At 32.6% G+C, this 20,510-nt stretch overlaps 2 protein-coding genes across 3 annotated transcripts in view; one reads left to right on the forward strand and one right to left on the reverse strand.

Moving 5' to 3' along the window:
- Nucleotides 1-5,437: 5,437 nt before the first annotated feature.
- Nucleotides 5,438-15,927, reverse strand: sigmar1 (sigma non-opioid intracellular receptor 1). Of its 2 annotated transcripts, none has more exons than XM_059358122.1 (6): nt 15,673-15,927; nt 15,513-15,564; nt 14,013-14,161; nt 12,940-13,032; nt 11,737-11,934; nt 5,438-5,713 (listed from the first exon to the last, which is right to left on the reverse strand). In XM_059358122.1, exons 1-6 carry the CDS (start codon nt 15,815-15,817, stop codon nt 5,673-5,675), a joined length of 678 nt encoding a protein of 225 aa, XP_059214105.1. In that variant the 5' UTR covers nt 15,818-15,927; the 3' UTR covers nt 5,438-5,672. The 2 variants fall into 2 exon arrangements, with proteins under 2 accessions (XP_059214105.1, XP_059214106.1); XM_059358123.1 differs by having other exon boundaries at nt 11,693-11,934.
- Nucleotides 15,928-17,769: 1,842 nt separating this feature from the next.
- galt (galactose-1-phosphate uridylyltransferase) overlaps nt 17,770-20,510 on the forward strand; it is a 66,473-nt gene continuing 63,732 nt past the window's right edge. The window contains exons 1-3 of the mRNA XM_059358624.1: nt 17,770-17,903; nt 19,502-19,671; nt 20,288-20,363. Of these exons, the coding sequence (XP_059214607.1) occupies nt 17,867-17,903; nt 19,502-19,671; nt 20,288-20,363 (283 nt within the window). The 5' untranslated portion in view covers nt 17,770-17,866. The remainder of the gene's footprint in view (nt 17,904-19,501; nt 19,672-20,287; nt 20,364-20,510) is intronic.

The following is a 20,510-nucleotide window of genomic DNA, read 5'->3' on the forward strand; positions in this document are numbered from 1 at the left end:
ACCAGAATCAGAATCAGAATCACCTTTATTGGCATTGCACAGGGTAACAAGTACTAGTACAACGAAATTAACGATGAACGATGGAACAATTCTCACCTATTTTTGGTTCAAACAATATCTTATATTACACAAAAGGAACCCAGCACACTGTACAATAGTTTAATTGTGCAATAAAAACGTGTGAATTAAGAAAAAAAGATAATTTTCACTGTACTGCACTTTCAAAATAAAAAAAAAGTAATTGTGCGAAATGAGAAATGTAATTTTCATACAAAAATAACTGTTTTATTGTTGTTAAGTCTCATTGTTTCAATCAGTGTATTTGAATCTTCCAAATATACTTAAAAGAGATTTTTAAATTAGCTAAAATAAAGGTTTTTGGCATGCTTAAATATCATCTTTGCCATTTTTTAATGGGCCCCTCTGACTAAACACTGGCCCCTCCTTGGCCCCCACAGTAAAACTGGTCTAGAACCACCACTGAGGGAGATCTTCCACCAGCATCCTGTCATGTGCTGCAAACCACTGTCTGACCACATCTGAGTGGTGAAAACACATATTATCCCAAAAAACAACATGCTTGTTCAGATGGTCTCCAGTTAGACTCCTCTCTGAGTGATTGTAGAGAAGTGGCTTATCATTGGTATCAACTAATGCATCACACAGCCTTCTCATCAGTGAAAGCTGAGGTTCACCTGAGAGAAATGTGTTCAATTCTGGAGACATTTCAATAGGGTTGTCACGATACTAAAATGTTCAACTCGATACCGATACTCAGGAAAATATTCGATACTCGATACCATTTTCGATACCACAAAGATAAAAACAAAGTTTAACAGAAATGTTTTTATTAACAAGAAAAACGCAACATGTAAAAATGAACAGAACCACAGGTTAAATATTTATAATAAAAAACAGTTGTGCAAAAAGAAACTGCAACTTTGATAACAAGCTTCAGATACTCGATACTTTTGAAAATTAGTATTGTATCCGGATACAACGTTTTAGTATCGATACTTTTGACAACCCTACATTCTTTTTAAAAATGTATAAAATGTTCTTGACAGATTTTGACAACTAGTTCAACATTTTTGTATGTAATGACTCAAGCAATCAAATGGGGACTATTAGTTTTATATGGAAGGACTATCCAGCATTCACAAGTACAGTTAATTTTGACTGACATGACATAAGCAAATAATAAAGTTATAAAACAGCAGAGAGTTGTATGAAAGCAGTTGATGCATGTCTGAAAGCATTTGTAATGTGTTGTAATGAATGAGAAACTCATACTATGATGAGCACAAATGACTAAATGTTGAACTAACTGTTGTGCAAATGTTAAACGTGATGAGAGAAATGCACCAAAGTGCCTGAGAAAAACTGTTCTATCCAAAATATAAAGTGATGTGGTACTGAAAATGTCCACTAGAGAGCAGGGCAGAGCTTTGCTGTGAGTAAACTAAAGATAGTTTCCTGTTTCCTTTATCTGTTTTATTCTAATAGTCATGTAAGTCTAATTGCAGAGGAAGTGTGTGGATACTCTTGTGACTATAAATCTGGTTTTGTGTTATTTTGCATTGTTTGCACTCATCCTTTTACTGTATTTTCTGCTGTTTGTGCAGCAGAAATGTGCGGTGGGAGGACATCATCGGCCTGGAGGACGCAAAGCGATTAGTCAAAGAGGCCGTCGTCTATCCCATTAAGGTGCAGCCGCTGCCTGGCCACGCTGGTATTTCAGCTGCGCTCGCCCAGCTTCGATTCTGAATACATCTCCTTTAAAGGGCTTAAAGAGAAGGAGGGCAGCGGGGTCAGGCCAGTCTGTTACACTGACATTAAATCTATATCTGGGATAATATGGTAACACACACATACACAGATGGATAGATCAGCAGAGAGGAAGGAAGGCTGGGGATACAGTAGGGCTGGGCAATATCAACCAAAAGTCATAACCCCAAATATTTAGGCTGAATATCGATATATGATAGATATCCTGATATTTTTAGCACAAAGTGAGAGCAAATGTTCAGTAAAAGTCAAATATATAGCATAAACGAGAAAAAAAGGGACAATTTTTTTTTTTTAAAGTGACAAATTTACGGGAAAAAAATCTCAAATTTACAGAAAAAAAAGTGACAAATTTAAAGAAAAAAAGTGACAAATTTACAAGAAAAAAGTGTCAAATTTACGGGAAAAAAATCTCAAATTTACGAGAAAAAAGGGACAAATTTAAAGAAAAAAGTGACAAATTTAAAGAAAAAAAGTGACAAATTTACAAGAAAAAGCCAAATATGACATGTCACAAGTAGTTTTATTTATTTTTATTTAGTTTATTTAACCCTCTGGAGTCCATGAAACCACCTGCACATTACTTCTATCCTGACATTTTTATCACAAAATGAGAGCAAATGTTCAGTAAAAGTCAAATATATAGCATAAACACACAGACAAGACATACTTTACGAGAAAAAAAGGGACAAAACTTTTTTTTTAAAGTGACAAATTTACAAGAAAAAAGTGACAAATTTACGGGAAAAAAATCTCAAATTTACGAGAAAAAAAGTGACAAATTTAAAGAAAAAAAGTTACAAATTTACAAGAAAAAATGGACAAATTCACAAGAAAAAAGTGTCAAATTTACAAAAAAAGTGACAAATTTATGGGAAAAAAAAATCTCAAATTTACGAGAAAAAAGGGACAAATTTACGGGAAAAAATTGACAAATTCACAAGAAAAAAGTGTCAAATTTACAAAAAAAGTGACAAATTTATGGGAAAAAAAATCTCAAATTTACGAGAAAAAAGGGACAAATTTACGGGAAAAAAATTCTCAAATTTACGAGAAAAAAAGTGACAAATTTAAAGAAAAAAAGTGACAAATTTACAAGAAAAAATGGACAAATTCACAAGAAAAAAGTGTCAAATTTACAAAAAAAGTGACAAATTTATGGGAAAAAAATTCTCAAATTTACGAGAAAAAAGGGACAAATTTAAAGAAAAAAGTGACAAATTTACAAGAAAAAAGTGACAAATATAAAGAAAAATGTTTTACAAGTAAAAGCCAAATATGTCATGTCACAAGTAGTTTTATTTATTTTTATTTAGTTTATTTAAGTGAATATAAATATATTTATGACAACGGGAGAACCTTTTCTTTACTTCAAAGCTCCATAAAGTGCACATTTAAATAAAAAAAAACATCTTAAATAACTTAAAATAAAAATAGCCCCTGGTCTTTTTTCTTTTTTTCCTTCATTTCTTTTTCACCATGTAAACTGTACGGCCTTATATATCTGTACAAATGACTGAATGACTGACAGAAAATTAAAGATGTATAGGTAACACAGTGGTAACTTACTATTTTTCATTTTATTTTATTTTTTTATTTTTATTTTATTTATTTTATTTTTGGTGTATTCCTTGTCTGCGTGCTGTACTATTTTTTTTTTTTTTTTTTTCCCTTTTCTGTGGTTTGTCATGTGAGTGCTTTATGTGGGAAATAAAAAATAAAAATAAAAAATAAAAATGCTGAAAAAAAATAGCCTATGAAATAAAATAGGGCAATCTTTTTTCTGAAATAAATATATTTATATGAGAAAAGAATAACAAATATTACAAAATAACTAAATATGCCAAACCCTAGTAAGAGCAGCATTTATATATAAAGAAAGGGGGAAAAATAACTATATTGATATATGCAATATGGTCTAATTCCATATCACATTTAAAAATATATTGACATATTTTTATACCGATATATATCGCCCAGCCCTAGTATATAGTATAAAGCATAAACACACAGACTACAAGCACTATGCACATGTGCTATGGCATGTAGAATGTGCACACAAGCATGCACACATAACACATATAAGCAGACACACACTAACACACCCTCACATAAAACACACACACTTCTATCATCATCACCTGGAGCTCTCTCTGGATATGATGACAACAGATCAGGTTGTCTGCATCCTCTTGACATTTACAGGCTGAGATGAGGACTGATGTGTCTCTCCTCTGTTCTGCCGGACTCTTTTATTGAATAACACCATCTGTTCACGCAGCATCCCTCCACCTACACAATCCCTAACCTCATCTCTATTTTTATTAACTCTCTGGAGGATAAAAAGGTCAGTTTTGTGATTTCACTCAGCTTGTTTACCACCCAAATATACCCCTCATGTTTAGATTTCTTTGTTTGTTTTGCAGGATAAAAAGGCACCTGTGAGGGAAAGTACAGGTGAGTTCAGCAAGATGGATCTTTGATGTGCATGTATTCTCAAATTTACGAGAAAAAAAGGGACAAATTTACAAGAAAAAAAGTGATGAATGTACTAGAAAAAAGTGACGAATGTACTAGAAAAAAGTGACGAATGTACTAGAAAAAAGTGACAAATTTACGGGAAAAAAGTGACAAATTTACGGGAAAAAAGTGACAAATGTATGGGGAAAAAAATCTCAAATTTACGAGAAAAAAAGGGACACATTTTATTTTAAAAAGTGACAAATTTACAAGAAAAAAGTGACACATTTACCAGAAAAAAATCTCAAATTTACAAGAAAAAAAGTGACAAATTTACAAGAAAAAAGTGACACATTTACCAGAAAAAAATCTCAAATTTACAAGAAAAAAAGTTACAAATTTAAACAAAAAAAGGCACTTTAGAAGAAAAAAAGTGACAAATTCACAAGAAAAAAGTGACAAGAAAAAAGTGACGAATTTACGGGAAAAAAATCTCAAATCCACAAGAAAAAAGACACATTTTTATTAACTCTGGAGTATAAAAAGGTTAAGATTTCTCAATTCTTAAAGCGTCTGTTCTCGTTTTTTGTTGCATTGTTCAAAATACTTTTACAATTGTTCACAAATGTTTGCATTCAGTTGAATAAGACGTATGTCAGGTGCTTGCAAAATTAAGGAGATATTTTTATGACAGTCTGGCTATTGATAATCCCATTTTGCTACAGTAAAAATGAAGTAAAACAAAAATGTGATGTGCATGTATTCTCAAATTTACGAGAAAAAAAGTGACAAATTTACGGGAAAAAAGTGACAAATTTACGGGAAAAAAGTGACAAATTTACGGGGAAAAAGTGACAAATTTACGGGGAAAAAGTGACAAATTTACGGGAAAAATGTGACAAATTTACGGGGGAAAAGTGACAAATTTGCAAGAAAAAAGTGATGAATTTACAGGAAAAAAGTATCAAAATTAACGGGAAAAAAATTGACAAATTTACGGAAATTTTTTTACAAATTTACAAGAAAAAAAGACAAATTTACGGGAAAAAAGTGACAAATCTACGGGAAAAATAAAAAAATATTGATAATCCCATTTTGCTACAATAAAACAATGAAGTAAAAAAAAAAAAGACTTTGCGTTTAGACTTTGTAGGACAGTATAAATAAGTAACAAACCAGCCGTGCACCATTTACCTTCAAAAACATTTATTCCCTCTGGCACTGTCAGTTTTTTTAAATCTTTACAGTAAATTGCACATCTGCTCATCAACATTTAAAGTACAGCAATTCATGCCATTCATCCATGAGACCACATTACTACTGACGCTGCTGTAAATAAACCAAAAGAAATCCAGTCGGAGTAGTTGTGTCGTATAATTTCACTCCCACAGACGCCCTTTTATGGTCGTTGATGGCTGTTGGCATCAGTTTGAAAATAAGGCTGTTTCATCTGAAAAGTTAAGAACTGGAAGATAGAAGGTAGAATCAGCAACTCCAACTGACATAAAACAAATATTATTTCCAAAAGGATTGGATTTTCTGCCATTTCTTCTCAGCTGTATATTAAAAGATGGAGTTGTAGAGGACAAGGCCTGTGGTTAGGGTTTTATTTTTTGCCCTACTGGGCTAGTGCAAAGATCCAGACAATGAACAGAAGCTGAAGACTCTGTAGCTGTGTAGTCTCACTGGTTAGAGCACAAAAATATTCAAGTTTATCTTTACAATTACACTTTTATAAAGGATTGTGTCGATTCTATTTAAGCTCATAAAATGTATTTTAGATACCTTTTTTCATTGTTAGATCCATTCAATGAATGAATGAAAACATGTAAAGTTACAGTAGAACATGACAAAGATTACACAACAGTGCTGGTGGTTTTTATTTATTTTTATTTATCATTATCTAAACCATGGGTCTCAAACTCGCGGCCCGCGGGCCAATTGCGGCCCTCGTGACGATATTTTGTGGCCCCCACCTTGATATGAAAGTTTAATGTGAGTTTTATATGAATGGCACTTTACTGTGTTGTGTGTGGAAGGTCCCTTTATTTACTTTTTTTTTTTTAGTAATTTTGTGTCTTTTAATAATTCTGTGTCTTTTTTTTAGTAATTTTGTGTATTTTTTTTGTAATTTTGTGTATTTTTGTAATTGAGTGTATTTTTTAAATAATTCTGTGTCTTTTTTTGGGTCATTTTGTGTCTTTTGTAATAATTGTGTATTTTTGAATAATTTTGTTTCTTTTTTAAAATAATTTTGTGTCTTTTTTGTAATTGTGTCTGTCTATTTTTAGTAATTTTGTGTATTTTTTTCATGATTTTGTGTATTTTTTTTCGTAATTTTGTGTATTTTTTGGGCCATTTTGTGTCTTTTTAAAATAATTTTGTGTCTTTTTTCCTAATTCTTCGTCTTTTTCGGTCATTTTGTGTCTTTTGTAATAATTGTGTATTTTTGAATAATTTTGTTTCTTTTTTAAAATAATTTTGTGTCTTTTTTGTAATTGTGTCTGTCTATTTTTTACTAATTTTGTGTATTTTTTTCATGATTTTGTGTATTTTTTTTCGTAATTTTGTGTATTTTTTGGGCCATTTTGTGTCTTTTTAAAATAATTTTGTGTCTTTTTTCCTAATTCTTCGTCTTTTTCGGTCATTTTGTGTCTTTTTAAAGTAATTTATTGTTTTTTCAGTCATTTTGTGTCTTTTTTACCTCCAGCAGCCCCCAGGTAATTTGAGTTTGAGACCCCTGATCTAAGCTAAATTGGAATTACATTTTAAAGGGCTTCCAAATTTCTCCCAAGCAGCATCTGTTGGTGTTTAACAGCCCGATACATTGAACTAAAAGGTACATTTGTTTGGACAAATAAAATGAGAACAAAAATAGCTGATAAGAGTTTAACGTAAGAGCTGACATCTAGACATTTTCCATGGTTTTCTTGACAATGATTTTGGTTATTATCCAGAAAACCATGGAAAATGTCTAGATATCAGCTCTTACGTTAAACTCTTATGCACTATTTTTGTTGTTCTCATTATATTTGTCCAAACAAATGTACCTTTAGTTGTACCAGGCGTTAAAATGAACAAGAAAACGAAGAAAACAAACGTGATCTAATCATTTTTTCCATGACTGTAGATATTCTGTGCAATTAGGTGGAAAAATATATGTGCATATACTGGTACCGACATCAGCAATCTGCCAAAAATGAGTAGAAAATATTGGTATATTGGTGATCAGGGAAAAAGACGATATTGTGCATCCTTCGTCATTATACAGAAGGTTTTCTAACATGTTAGACTAATTTTGTATTATTGAGTATTAATCTAACAAGGCAGGCTTTTATTTTCTTATATTTCTATATCAGCTCTTAAATTAAAACTCTTATGAGCCATTTTTGTTGTTCTCATTATATTTGTCCAAACAAATTAGTTGTACACTGTAAAAAAAAATCTGTTGCTTTTACAGAAAAAAAATGTCAGCTGTGGTTAGCAGAATAATTCTGCAAAAAAATACAGTACAAATGTAAACAACTTTACAGAACAACTTGTAAATTTTACTGGTATTCAATGCACAATAAATAATAACTGAATGTTAATTTACTGGTATTCAATGTACAATAAGCAAAATGCATGTACATTTTGCATAAATAATTAGTATAAAAGCAGCATCATCCTGTTAAATTAGCAGTGAAGGACGGTATGATCTACAACTTAAAAATGTTTTTTTTATTTTTTTAATTACTACAGTTTTAGGATGTTAAATTTACAAGTTGTTCTGTAAAGATGTTGACATTTGTACTGCATTTGTACTGCATTTTTAACGGAAATATTCTGGTAACAATAGCTGCCAGTTTTTTTTTTTTGTAAAAACAACGGGACATTTTTACAGTGTACCAGCCATTAAAATGAACAAGTAAATGAAGAAAACAAAGGTGATCTAATCATTTTTTCCATGACTGTATGTAGTGTACATTTCCTGCTTTAGAGTTTAAAAAGAAAAGATCATAAGCCGACAGATTTGATTGGATTTAGTAGATAGCCCTCTACCAAAATTTTGAGAAAAGTGCAATGTAAAACTTGCTGCACAGTATTATATATATATAACCATTAAAACTCTGCTGGTATGGACCTGACTATAACTCACACTGAGCCAAAAAAAGAGACACCACACACACATCATCCAGGCAGTTTTCTCCGTCAAACCCCTTCAGGTTTATAACATTTTCCAAAAATATATAGTGTAAACAGATCATCGATTGTGAATGAGGAAATGGAGCCAAATGTCAAATCTTTGGAGCAAACACGCTTAAATCTTCTTCTAGTTAGATCATAAAGACTCATTAACTGAGAATCCACATGCATATAAATATCAAAGGGGTATATATTAAGAAAATAGTGTGCTTTGGCTTTGCATTGTATTTTTTTTTGTTTGTTTTTGAAGCCAAATTATGCATTGCATAGTTCTTTTAAAAGTGACGCCTTGGTCCCTAAATTTATTGTCAACAAGCAGTTTTTTTTTAAATCACAGCTTCAACATTTTATAACCATACTTGTTTTTAAAAGTGATTGGTTGCTAAAATATGAATACTCAAAAGCCTGGTTTCTTATTATTCAGAGGGTAAGATTGTCCAATTGGTAACACTTTACAATAACCATCATTTACTAATGGTAAACAGACAGTTTATTAATGTTTAATCATAATTAATAAACCATTTATAGACAATTTAGAATGGTAAGTACATCATTTTATTAATGTTTAACCAACAAAATCATTTAAAAATGGCAAATAGATGATTTATTAATGTTTAATCATCATTAATAAACCATATATAGGCCATTTAGAATGGTAAATACATCATTTTATTAATGTTTAACTAACTAAATCATTTAAAAATGGCAAATAGATGATTTATTAATGTTTAATCATAATTAATAAACCATATATAGACCATTTAGAATGGTGAATACATAATTTTATTAATGTTTACCCAACAAAATCATTTAAAAATGGCAAATAGATGATTTATTAATGTTTAATCATCATTAATAAACCATATATAGGCCATTTATAATGGTAAATACATCATTTTATTAATGTTTACCCAACAAAATCATTTAAAAATGGCAAATAGATGATTTATTAATGTTTAATCATCATTAATAAACCATATATAGGCCATTTATAATGGTAAATACATCATTTTATTAATGTTTACCCAACAAAATCATTTAAAAATGGCAAATAGATGATTTATTAATGTTTAATCATAATTAGTAAACCATATATATACCATTTAGAATGGTGAATACATCATTTTATTAATGTTTAACCAACAATATAATTTAAAAATGGCAAATAGATGATTTATTAATGTTTAATCATCATTAATAAACCATATATAGGCCATTTAGAATGGTAAATACATCATTTTATTAATGTTTAACTAACTAAATCATTTAAAAATGACAAATAGATGGTATATTAATGTTTAATCATAATTAATAAACCATATATAGACCATTTAGAATGGTAAATACATCATTTTATTAATGTTTACCCAACTAAATCATTTAAAAATGGTAAATAGATGTAAGTTTATAGTTACTTTACCATTAACAAACAATTAAATTATAATTAATAGTTTATCAATAGTTTTAGTTGCACTCATTTTAACATTTTTAACACCATATTAGGTATGTTAATGACTTTGAAATGATTCATAAACCTTTAAGAAATTGGTTAAATATGATTAAATATGTATAGCACTTTGTAAATGGTTAATAATTGGTCTATAAACCATCTATAAACATTACATAGTTGGTTATTGTAAAGTGTTACCGTACAATTTGGTGAATTACTTGAAAAAAATAAGTTTCGGGGCTCCGTACTGTAAAATAACTAGTGAAGACTTCACCGTGTCGGCAGTTTGAGCTCTCAGTGGAATGATTATCTTATATAGAGAATTAGATGCTGATGTGACTGAAGGGTTTGTGTCGTGGTAAAGACTTTGTGGATGTCAGTAAATGCTGCACAGTTGTTGTAGGCGGGTGCATATATGAAAAAAAAACACCTAAACCTAAAGAAATTCTAACAAAAGGTTTCTCAGCTTCCATGAAAGCTCCGGAGCACGACTTCTTCATGACGTCACGACGTAAAAACCTCTAAAGTTTTGGCTTTTCCAGAAGTTTCCACGTCCAATTTAAATGCATCAACCCTTTTTCAGCAAAGGTAAAAACCGACTCTTACTGAAGTTTTTGCAGAGATTTGATTGAATTTTGCAGTGTGCATTCAGCATTTTGAATGCAATCTCTTGTGCTTAATATTTTTTGTGTGATTTGTGTGTTTTTATGTGTTTTTTCAGTTTTTTTTCCTGTGTGTTTTTTGCAATTTGTGTATTTTGTGTTTTTCTGTTTGTTGCCATTTTTTTTGTGTATTTTGTGTGTTTTTTCATGTATGTTTTTTGTAATTTTTTGGTGTGCTTTATGTTTTTTTTTGTGAGTGGTTTTTGTAATTTTTTGTGTGCTTTTTGTGTTCAAAATGTTGATCAAGTAAGTCAAAATGACAAAATAATAATCAGGAATTGAATTTCCACAAAAACTTCAGGTTTTAGGGGGTTATTTTAACCCATCTTGGCCTAAAACGCCTGTAAAAAATGCCTGTAAAACCTCTGGGCGAAGTTTTTCTGTAAATTCAACAGAAGTGTCAACTCTTCCTACTAAATAATAGATTTTTCAGCCTCTGTAGCAGATAGAAATGAAATTAAAAAAGTATCCGAGAGCTTATAGCTGTTATATCTGAGCTCCCTCCGCTATAGTCGTCTTCCGCCATGATTTCAGTTCTGGAAAAGTCCCATGATGCATTGCGACACTCCCACATGTATTCTGATGCATTTCATTGGCCAAGAGACCGAAAATAGGTGGAAAAAACTACAAATACTACAAAACGACGTATCTACTTTCCCTGGTTTTAATGGTAGAAATGCGGTAATGCTTTCCCGCCTTAAATGGGTAAAAATCGGCCAGAGGTTTTATAGGCATTTTTTCCAGCCGTTTTAGGCCTAAATGGGTTATTTAGCTTAGCCGCCTGACTAAAAGGAGTAATGGTCATTTGAAAGATTTGGCGGCCGCCATATTGAAAATGGGGCTTTTCTTGGGAGTCAAAAATTGGCAAACTTTTAGTATGTTTTTAAGTACATCTGAAACTACTGTAAAGCCCTGAGAAACCTTTTGTTAGAATTTATTTAGGGTTAAACCATATTTGCACCCGACTATTGATGCAGTTGGATGTTAACAGGTTAATCAACGCTTTTATTTTGAAAAGCCTAGACAAGGTGCAGAAACTTGAAGTCCTGATGCACGTTTGGATTGGTAAACATATTGAATCTTAAATGATCTAGCACAGATTTTCCCCCATGTTGGATGGTAGTGAACCTTTGTTACTGTCCCAAACCTTGAGCACGCCTCAGAAGACTCCGGCCTCTGTTAGTAGCGTACCAGCCTCTAGCAGCATGCCCTTCACATAGACTCGTACGGTGTAGAACAATGTGAGGAAGTCCTGGGTGCTGAACAAGGTGTCTGCCAGGGCGAATCCCAGCGTGGAAGGGATGAAACCGCGGCCGTACTCCACCATCCACGTCCCGGTGCTCCACTGCACCGAAGTGGCCTCGCCTACACTATGAACAATGGTGTCACCTGTGGAGGAAAAGAGTGGGAAGTACAGAAAGATGTTAATATAATCAGTGCAATTTGGTATTAACCAGGGGTCTCAAAATTCAACTCAAATTACCTGGAGGCAGGATCAAAATGACCAAAAAAAGACACAGAATGACAGAAAAATAACTAAATTACTTAAAAAAAGACACAAAGTGACAGAAAAAACTAAATTACTTGAAAAAAGAAACAAAATGACCAAAAAAGACACAAAATGACCAAAAAAAGACACAGAACTACCAAAAAATATACAAAATTACTAAAAAAGACACAAAATTAATAGAAAAAGACACAATTACCAAAAAAAGACACAAAATTACCAAAAAAAAAAGACACAAAATGGCATTCCATAACATTTCCACTTCTTGCGGTAACAACAACACGGCAGATAATAAACAGTCCGGTAGCAGCTGCCTTTCTTTTTGTTAACGTCGTCATAGAAACAAGTGAAACAAAGCTCCAGCTTGCGCAATAAAGGGACCTTCCACACACAACAATTTGAATTGAATAGAAAAGATGTAAAATTACCCCCAAAAATATGTAAAATTACCCAAGAAATATGTAAAATTACCTAAATAAGATGTAAAAATTACCAATTAAGATTACATCAAAAAATATGTAAAATTATAAAAAGATGTTAAATTACAAAAAAGTAAAATGATAAAATATAAAAATAAAAAATATGTAAAATTACCAAAATAAAATGTAAAAATTACCATTTTTTTTAAGATTACATTAAAAAAAAAGTAAAATCACCAAAAAAACAGCAGTGGACAGCTCCTCTCTCTCGTTGCAGGACGGAGAGATTCAAAAGATCCTTCACTCCTATTATTATTATTATTATTATTATTCTCTCCAAGAGCCATCAGGCTGTGTCATTCAAAAAGAGATTCTACCAGACTAACTGAATTTACCCTCAGGGATAAATAAAGTCATTTTGATTTAAAAACTAAAGAAATAGTAGCTCAAAAGGTGTTCTGGTATTACCAGGGTAGTATATTTCACTCTTTGTTGTTCCTTCCTTCCACTGTCTGAAGGTTCCAGATATGATGGTGTCAGATATTTCGGCCCAGTAACGACCTGAGAGAAAAGAGCAGAAATGGAGTCAAACTCTTATCAGGGTTCGTACACTTTTTGAGTGGTCAAATTCAATCATTTTTCAAGGACTTTCAAGATCCACTTTCAAGCTTTTCCAGTACCTTTCAACAGTTGTATGTTGCATGTTTTAGATGAGTACTTGCATGCTAAAAGGGGTAATTTCACTCAACTATACCAACATCGATGGTTTTACACTTTTAACAACCAAAAGTACAGTTTGCTAATCTCAATATTGAATTTAGTATTTTTTTTCATTGAACATGTGATTATCTATAGTCAGCTTGCGAGAGAAATTCAGGAAGAATTTCAAGCATTTTCAAGCACTTAATCCAAAATCCAAGCACTTTTAAAACCGTGAAAATACAACATTAAAATTCAAGCATTTTCAAGGATTTAAAGCAACCGTACGAACCCTGTGATTGATTTAGCAGGGACTCATAAAAATAGATAAAAATAAACTACATTGTCAATTTCATTCGAGGGAAACATATTTTATATCTGGTATTTATACATCTGGTTTTGATGCCGAGGCAGGACAAGAGAAAGAAGAGACCTTTTTTAATGCCGTTAACGCTGTTAATGGTGTTAACGGCCCAGAGATAAATAATGATAGAAATGAGTGTATTTGAAACTTTTGTTGACAGAAGGAACTAAATTTGAATGTAGCTACATTTTGAAATATCAGTCTGTTTGGTACTGAATTAGTATGTTTTATTAGGATTGTAGTTGTAGCCTATTTAATAATAATGATGATGATAATAATGACAATAATCGTAATAATAGATAGCAATAGCAATAGTTTTCTTGAATTAATAATAGTATAGAAGTAGTAATACTGCCAGTATTAGTGGTTATAGTTTGCATATAGTATACATATTAGTATTATATTTGTAACAGAAGAAATTTTTTTACTTGGGGCCCCATTTTGGTCAGGGGCAGCCCTGGTCCTGTTGGTTCCTCACCTGAGTGTCCTCCCGTGTCCACAGCGGTCCCAAACAGCAGCAGGTACTCAGTGAGCGAGGCGTGGAGGAGACACATGGAGCCCATCCAGCCTCCAGCGTTCACAAACACCCACTGCAGGTCCTCGTCTGGCAGGATGTGGCCAGGATACCTGGAACAGTTAGACTTTATTAGCTGCTTCTTAAACACACGACTCAAACTAAGAGCCTTAAAGCCATTCGCTTAAATGTTTTAAGTTTAATCGCAACAGAAACATGACTGAAAAACAACTCAAGGAAGAGTGAAGAATGATTATTCACCATTTTATTCCAATATTCATTCATAGGTTACTACATTTTGTGGCTTTAAACACATTTAACATAACAGGATCCAGTGCTGAAGTAATGATGGCCTGTTGACTGTATAAGAGTAGGGCTGGGCGATACATTCACGATTTTTTCACAAGTAAAAAAATGTATTTCTTTGTATATAAGTGCTGCTCTAACTAGGTTTTGTCATATTTAGTTATTTTGTAATATTTGTTATTTTTTTCTCATATAAATATATTTATTTCAGAAAAATAATGACCTATTTTATTTCATAGGCTATTTTTATTTAAGATATTTTTTTATTTAAATGTGCAATTTATGGAGCTTTGATTAAAAAAAAAAAAAAAAAAGTACTCCTGTTGTTATACAGTATTTATGTTCACTTAAATAAACGGTTTCAATAAAACTACTTGTGACATGTCATATTTGACTTTGACTGAACATTTGCTCTCAATTAGCGATGAAAATATCAGGATATATATCGTACATATCAATATTCTGCCTAAATATATATCGGTATATGACTTTTGGTTCATATCGCCCAGCCCTAGGTTGTAGCTGTTGAAATGTTTCAAGAAATTCAACGAAATGCAATTTTTATAAGTGTGCAGCTATGAGTTGCTTGGTGCCAGCACCTGTGTGTGTGTGTGTGTGTGTGTGTGTGTGTGTGTGTCAAAAATATCGATACTCCAAAAAGTATCGATACTAAAACGTTGTATCCGGATACGATACTCATTTTCAAAAGTATCGATGAAAAGTGTTATTTTCTCTCTTGAAGTCCCAGAATGAAGCAGAGAAAAGTCGACTTATCAAGTATAATATTATGCACAGCATACAAAATATTGTTCTGATTGTTATCGTTTATTGTATTTATTTATTTTTTGCACTACCTCAGACCTGAAGCCTGTTATCATAGTTGCAGTTTGTTAGTTGCACAACTGTTTTTTATCATAAATATTTAACCTGTGGTTCTGTTCATTATTACGGTTTTCTTGTTGTTGAAAATATTTGTTAAATTTTGGGGTCTTTGTTTTTATCCTTGTGGTATCGAAAATAGTATCGAATATTTTCCTGAGTATCGGTATCGAGTTGAAAATCTTAGTATCATGACAACCCTAGTGTGTGTGTGTGTGTGTGTGTGTGTGCAGGTATCTGTGATGCAACATGCAGTCTTGTTGTTGTTTACTTGTTTACCTCTTCCTGAGCTCCACCACCACTTTGGAGAAGGCCTGCTCATGGTCCTGTCCTGTAAACAGACATGTTTACAGCTCTAATCACTTTAAAATGCATCTGACTGAACTGAAGGTTTATTCTGGCTTTAATTAGCTAGAAAAGTCCTCATAAACCAACTCACCTGCGTACTGTTTGGCCAGTTTAGCGACGTCCTCCTTGTTGAAGACGTACTGCTTGGTGGCCATCCAGTGCCGCAGCAGCAGCACGGACAGGACGGAGACTACAGCCAGCACCGACAGTCTTAGACACGTTTTAACTACAGACATTATTAAAACAGACACAGACACAGACACAGCAGCAGGTTGAGACTACACGTGGACACAGAGGCAGACAGGTTGGTGCATACACGCCATGGGGCGAGAAGGAGGAGGAGGAGCAGAGACAGCTGACTGCTTCTTCCTGGTCAGGTGGGGGGCGGGACAATAACCGCTCAGCCAATCAGCGGACGAGCCAGTCGCTTAGGAGACGGCAGCCAGTGATGGGAAGTTCGGCTCTTTTTTAGTGATCCGGATCTTTTGTCTCAGCTCATCAAGAAGAGCCGCGCTTCATTTTACAACTTATACCTTTTATTAGAGATGGGCGGACAGTGGCGGTTCTAGACCAGTTTACTGTGGGGGCCCAGGAGGGGCCAGTGTTTAATCAGAGGGGCACATTAGCACATAAAAAAATGGCAAAGATGATATTTAAGCATTCAAAACCTTTATTTTAGCTTATTTAAACATCTCATTCAAGTATATTTGGAAGATACAAATACATTGATTTAAACAATGAGACTCACCAACAATAACAGTTTTTTATTGTATGACAATGACATTTCTCATTTAATCATTTGCAGTACAGTGAGAATGATCTTTATATATATATACACACACACATACACACACAATATTTTATTGCACAATTAACCTGTTGTACAATTTACACATTCTGGGTTCATTTTGTGTACAATGAGATATTGTTTGAACAAAAAAAGGTTAGAATTGTTCAATTTTATAATTTGATCATTTTATTATTAATTTGACACAGGGGCCACAGCAGGGGCCAAAGGCTTCTTCACAGGGGCAGTGGCCCCTGGAGGCCCCTGTGTAGAACCGCCACTGTGGGCGGATGAAGCCTTGTGAAGCTTTTGAGGCTTCTTCCTGATTGTATCGAAAAAAGATTTGAAGCTTCAAAGCCTCAAAGACAGACAGACCCTACCAGTGACTTCTAGTGGTCAGCTGCAGTTATAGCAGTCACAAACCTCCATATGATTCACACATCTTATTGATTCCAGTTCCAACATAAAACCAATAAAATCAGTTTTAAACAGCTATGTCTTCTTTCTAAGAATCATTGTTCTCACATGACAGTGTTACAACACTTTGAAATGTCAATTTACTAATGAATCAAAAGATTCAAATTCAACAATGTAGAAGTAGCTACTTCTGTTTGAGTGATTTTGAAGGACTTCCTGGTGCCACAATTAAAAAAAAGTGAATATTGTGCTTCTGCTACAGTGTCACAGAGCTTTGGTACAAGCCTCAACACAGTGTTTTGAACCAGTCTGCTTCAATAGAGTGAAACAGGCTTTGGAGCCTTTAATAATTCAGCCAAATTTAGCACTGTTTTGACTTGTGATTTGTATTTGAACACATATATCACTTAAATTTCAATAAATTGCTGTAGCCAATTGCATTTGCAACCACAAAATACAGTTTCAGTTAGTTATCTTTTTTTTTTTTTTAAACTCTCATTTTTATTTTTATTTCATTTAACGAAAAACATTTTTTCAATTATAGTTTTCGTTTTTTCGTTAGTTTTCGTTAACTATAATAACCTTGGTCGGCAGCACCAGCTGGTACTTTTCCTAATGAGAAAAGTAAAAAAAAAAGAAAAAGGACCGGTTCCGGTCGTTCACTTAAAAGATCCGGCTCTTTGAACCGGCTCATTCGCGACTGACACATCACGAACGGCAACTTCAGGGTTGCCAGCAAACTGTTAAACCCCCTTTTGGTAGTTTTTACTTGGTTTGCATATCTATAAAGAAGGAGTTATCCATAAAGATATATTTTATGACATGGTATTGAATGTGAACACCTAATTTTCATATGATAGTTATTTGGTCATTTTCACCCTTATTTTTTTGCATTTTAGAGGGTTTTCATTACACGTGATTTGTCCCAAACAGCACGTTTTTTCGCCTGTCAAACAACAGGAAGAAGCCTGACAGACAGAAAGGTTTGTGTCTATGTGCACAACTAGCTGTAACCTAAAGTTAAGAAGGAATTAATGGCTCCGTGTATTTAACTCTGGAGTGACAGTCCGGTATCTGTAACATGAGCGGCCAAAAAGAAGTCAGCTTTGACCCAAAAGGTAATAAGAGATCTGTGTAAACTTAACAGAGGAAAAGACTAATTCATTTCATTCAGACTAGCTGCTGACTGTCTTGTTTTCATAAAAGTTGCTCCAGATTTCACTTAAAAGCTGGTACATTTAAGTTATTTTTCCTTGTTGCATGGATTAATTACACTACAGAGTATTTATTGTATCGATACTGTCAGGTTACTGATTTCCTTTAGTGCTTCAGGCTTGCAATCAAACAATGTAGATCAATGATTATAACATAAATATTAAACTAAAAGCTAATTGTATACAAGCCGAATTCACTGGCAGGTCCCAGTAGTTTATAAAATGTCTTTAGATTTATTCTACCCGGAAGCTGTTTTTCCTGATTTTACTGGAATTATTGAATTAACACATTTGTCAATGGAGTTCGTCAGATTGATTCCCAAATGAAAGAGATATGTAGTTCAGTAGGTTTAACATATATTGATAATATGTATTGATGAGTCCAGTCAGGCCTGTCTTCATGTTAATTCTCTCAGTCTTGTGACTTTAGTTCCTGCTGCTTTTACTGCTGAAAGTTGCAACAACAGCAAAAAGGCTGCAGATGTTTTAGAGTTTGATGCGTTATTAATGCGTTATAATCAAGTCAAAGTTTATTTATAGAGCACATTTAAAAACAACCTCATTTGACCAAAGTGCTGTGCAGTTATTTAAATACAATAAAAATCACACACAAATATTAAAACAATGAAAACAATAAAATACTAAAAACAGTAAAACAACAAAATAGTAATACAAACTCAATCTGAAAACAGAGTTAGAGTTAAAAAAAGAAAATAAAAGAATAAGAAAGTAAAAGTAAAACTAGTGTTATAACTAGAACACAGCTTTTCCCCCCATATTTTATAGACTAAATGATTTATTCTTTCAATATCTGATCAATTAATTGATAATTGAAATAATTACTAGTTGTTGACGTGCTTGGCAGTGTTAAAAAAGACACATTATTTTATTACACATTATTATAATAAAAAACATCTTCTCATTTATTTATTCATTCATTTATTTTACTATTATTTATTAGTCTATTTTCAAATGTGTATATTTTATCATGCTCTACTTTTAATAACTTATTTATTATTTTCATCTTTTTATCTAGCTCTTTTACTTTTTATTTGTGTTATTATCTACTTTTGTTTTTTATTTTATTTTATCTTACCTTACTTAATTTTTATTTATTTTATCTCATATTATTATTATTATTATTTTATTTTAGCTGTCCTTATTATTATTATGATTATTATTATTATTATCATATTATATTATATTATATACTGTACTATTATTATAGACTGTCTAGTCACAATAACATTATTGCATTTACATTTACATTTAGTCATTTAGCAGTCGCTTTTATCCAAAGCGACTTACAGGAAGAATAAAAACAAACAATCAAGGTATTATCATCATATCATCAGTATAATTTCCATCATCATGTCTCCACTGTACCTTATCTACCAACTGATCTTCTATTTAACTTCTGAAGTGTCCTTGTTGTATTCTGTGTTTTTTTCTATTATTGTCCCTCAGTATTTCCGTGTCTCATGTCCCTAACCCCCCGTCAGAGCACCAGCACCTGCGCTACAACCCTCTGAGGGACAGCTGGGTCCTGGTGTCGGCCCACCGTATGAAGAGACCCTGGGCCGGTCAGGTGGAGAAACCTCCTGAGGAGCAGATACCCCGACATGACCCCCGAAACCCGCTCTGCCCGGGGAACACACGAGCTAACGGAGAGGTAGGAACAGGGAGATACAATATTTAAACATATGCCTCCAATAACTGAGAAGACAGCAACAAGCAAACTCCAAAAAACCCATTACTAAGTGAAACTGTATTTTGTGGTTACAAAACTAACTAAAACTAACTTAAATGATATTAAAAATGTCCTTAGTTTTCGTCTTTGTCAACTTTTTTCATACGTAAACCCTTTTTGGTTGATATGAAATCTATTTCATCTGTCTGGTTTTATGACTTAATAAACTTATTGGGGCTGAGATGGATCAGACAAAGGAAACATTTATTGTGACTTTATTGAATCTCGCACCCAACAAATACCCCATTACAAAAAAACGACAACGAATAAAAACTAAACTAAAACTAAGCATTTTCCAAAAAATTAAAACTAATTGAAACTAGCAAACTCACTCTAAAAACTCATTAAAGCTAACTGAATTTGAAAACAAACTAAAACTAATTAAAAATCATAACGTTTTCAGACATTTCATTTCAATGTTTTGGGTATTTTTTGTGTTTTGTTTTTAATTTTTGATATTGTGCCATGTCTGAAATATTATATATTTGAAATTAAATTAAATTTTTTGATATCTCTGTGTCTGTCTGTTTCCCTGCAGCTAAATCCAGATTATGACAGCACTTTTCTTTTTGAAAACGACTTCCCTGCTCTCCAGCCAGACGCTCCCGATCCTGGTGAGGGCCTTTTTTTGGTTTATATAATAATTATATTACATAAGAAAAAATATTGAACCAACTTGTTGAAATATTAGCCCATAAATATTAGTGAAAAAAAATATTTTTATTTATTTATTCTTTTGCAAATTCTACTTTATTTTTGCT

The sequence above is a fragment of the Centropristis striata genome, chromosome 19 (genome assembly GCF_030273125.1).
Source record: "Centropristis striata isolate RG_2023a ecotype Rhode Island chromosome 19, C.striata_1.0, whole genome shotgun sequence".
NCBI classification, from domain to species: Eukaryota; Metazoa; Chordata; class Actinopteri; order Perciformes; family Serranidae; genus Centropristis; species Centropristis striata.

What these genes read in the sequence shown, in the direction of transcription:
- sigmar1 (XM_059358122.1), bottom strand. Translation starts at nt 15,817, where the DNA reads ATGTCTGTAGTTAAAACGTGTCTAAGACTGTCGGTGCTGGCTGTAGTC. An exon ending in GTGGTGGAGCTCAGGAAGAG is followed by an intron (nt 14,162 to 15,512) that starts GTAAACAAGTAA and finishes TAACTGTTCCAG; the next exon opens with GTATCCTGGCCACATCCTGC. An exon ending in GAGTGAAATATACTACCCTG is followed by an intron (nt 11,935 to 12,939) that starts GTAATACCAGAA and finishes TTTCCTCCACAG; the next exon opens with GTGACACCATTGTTCATAGT.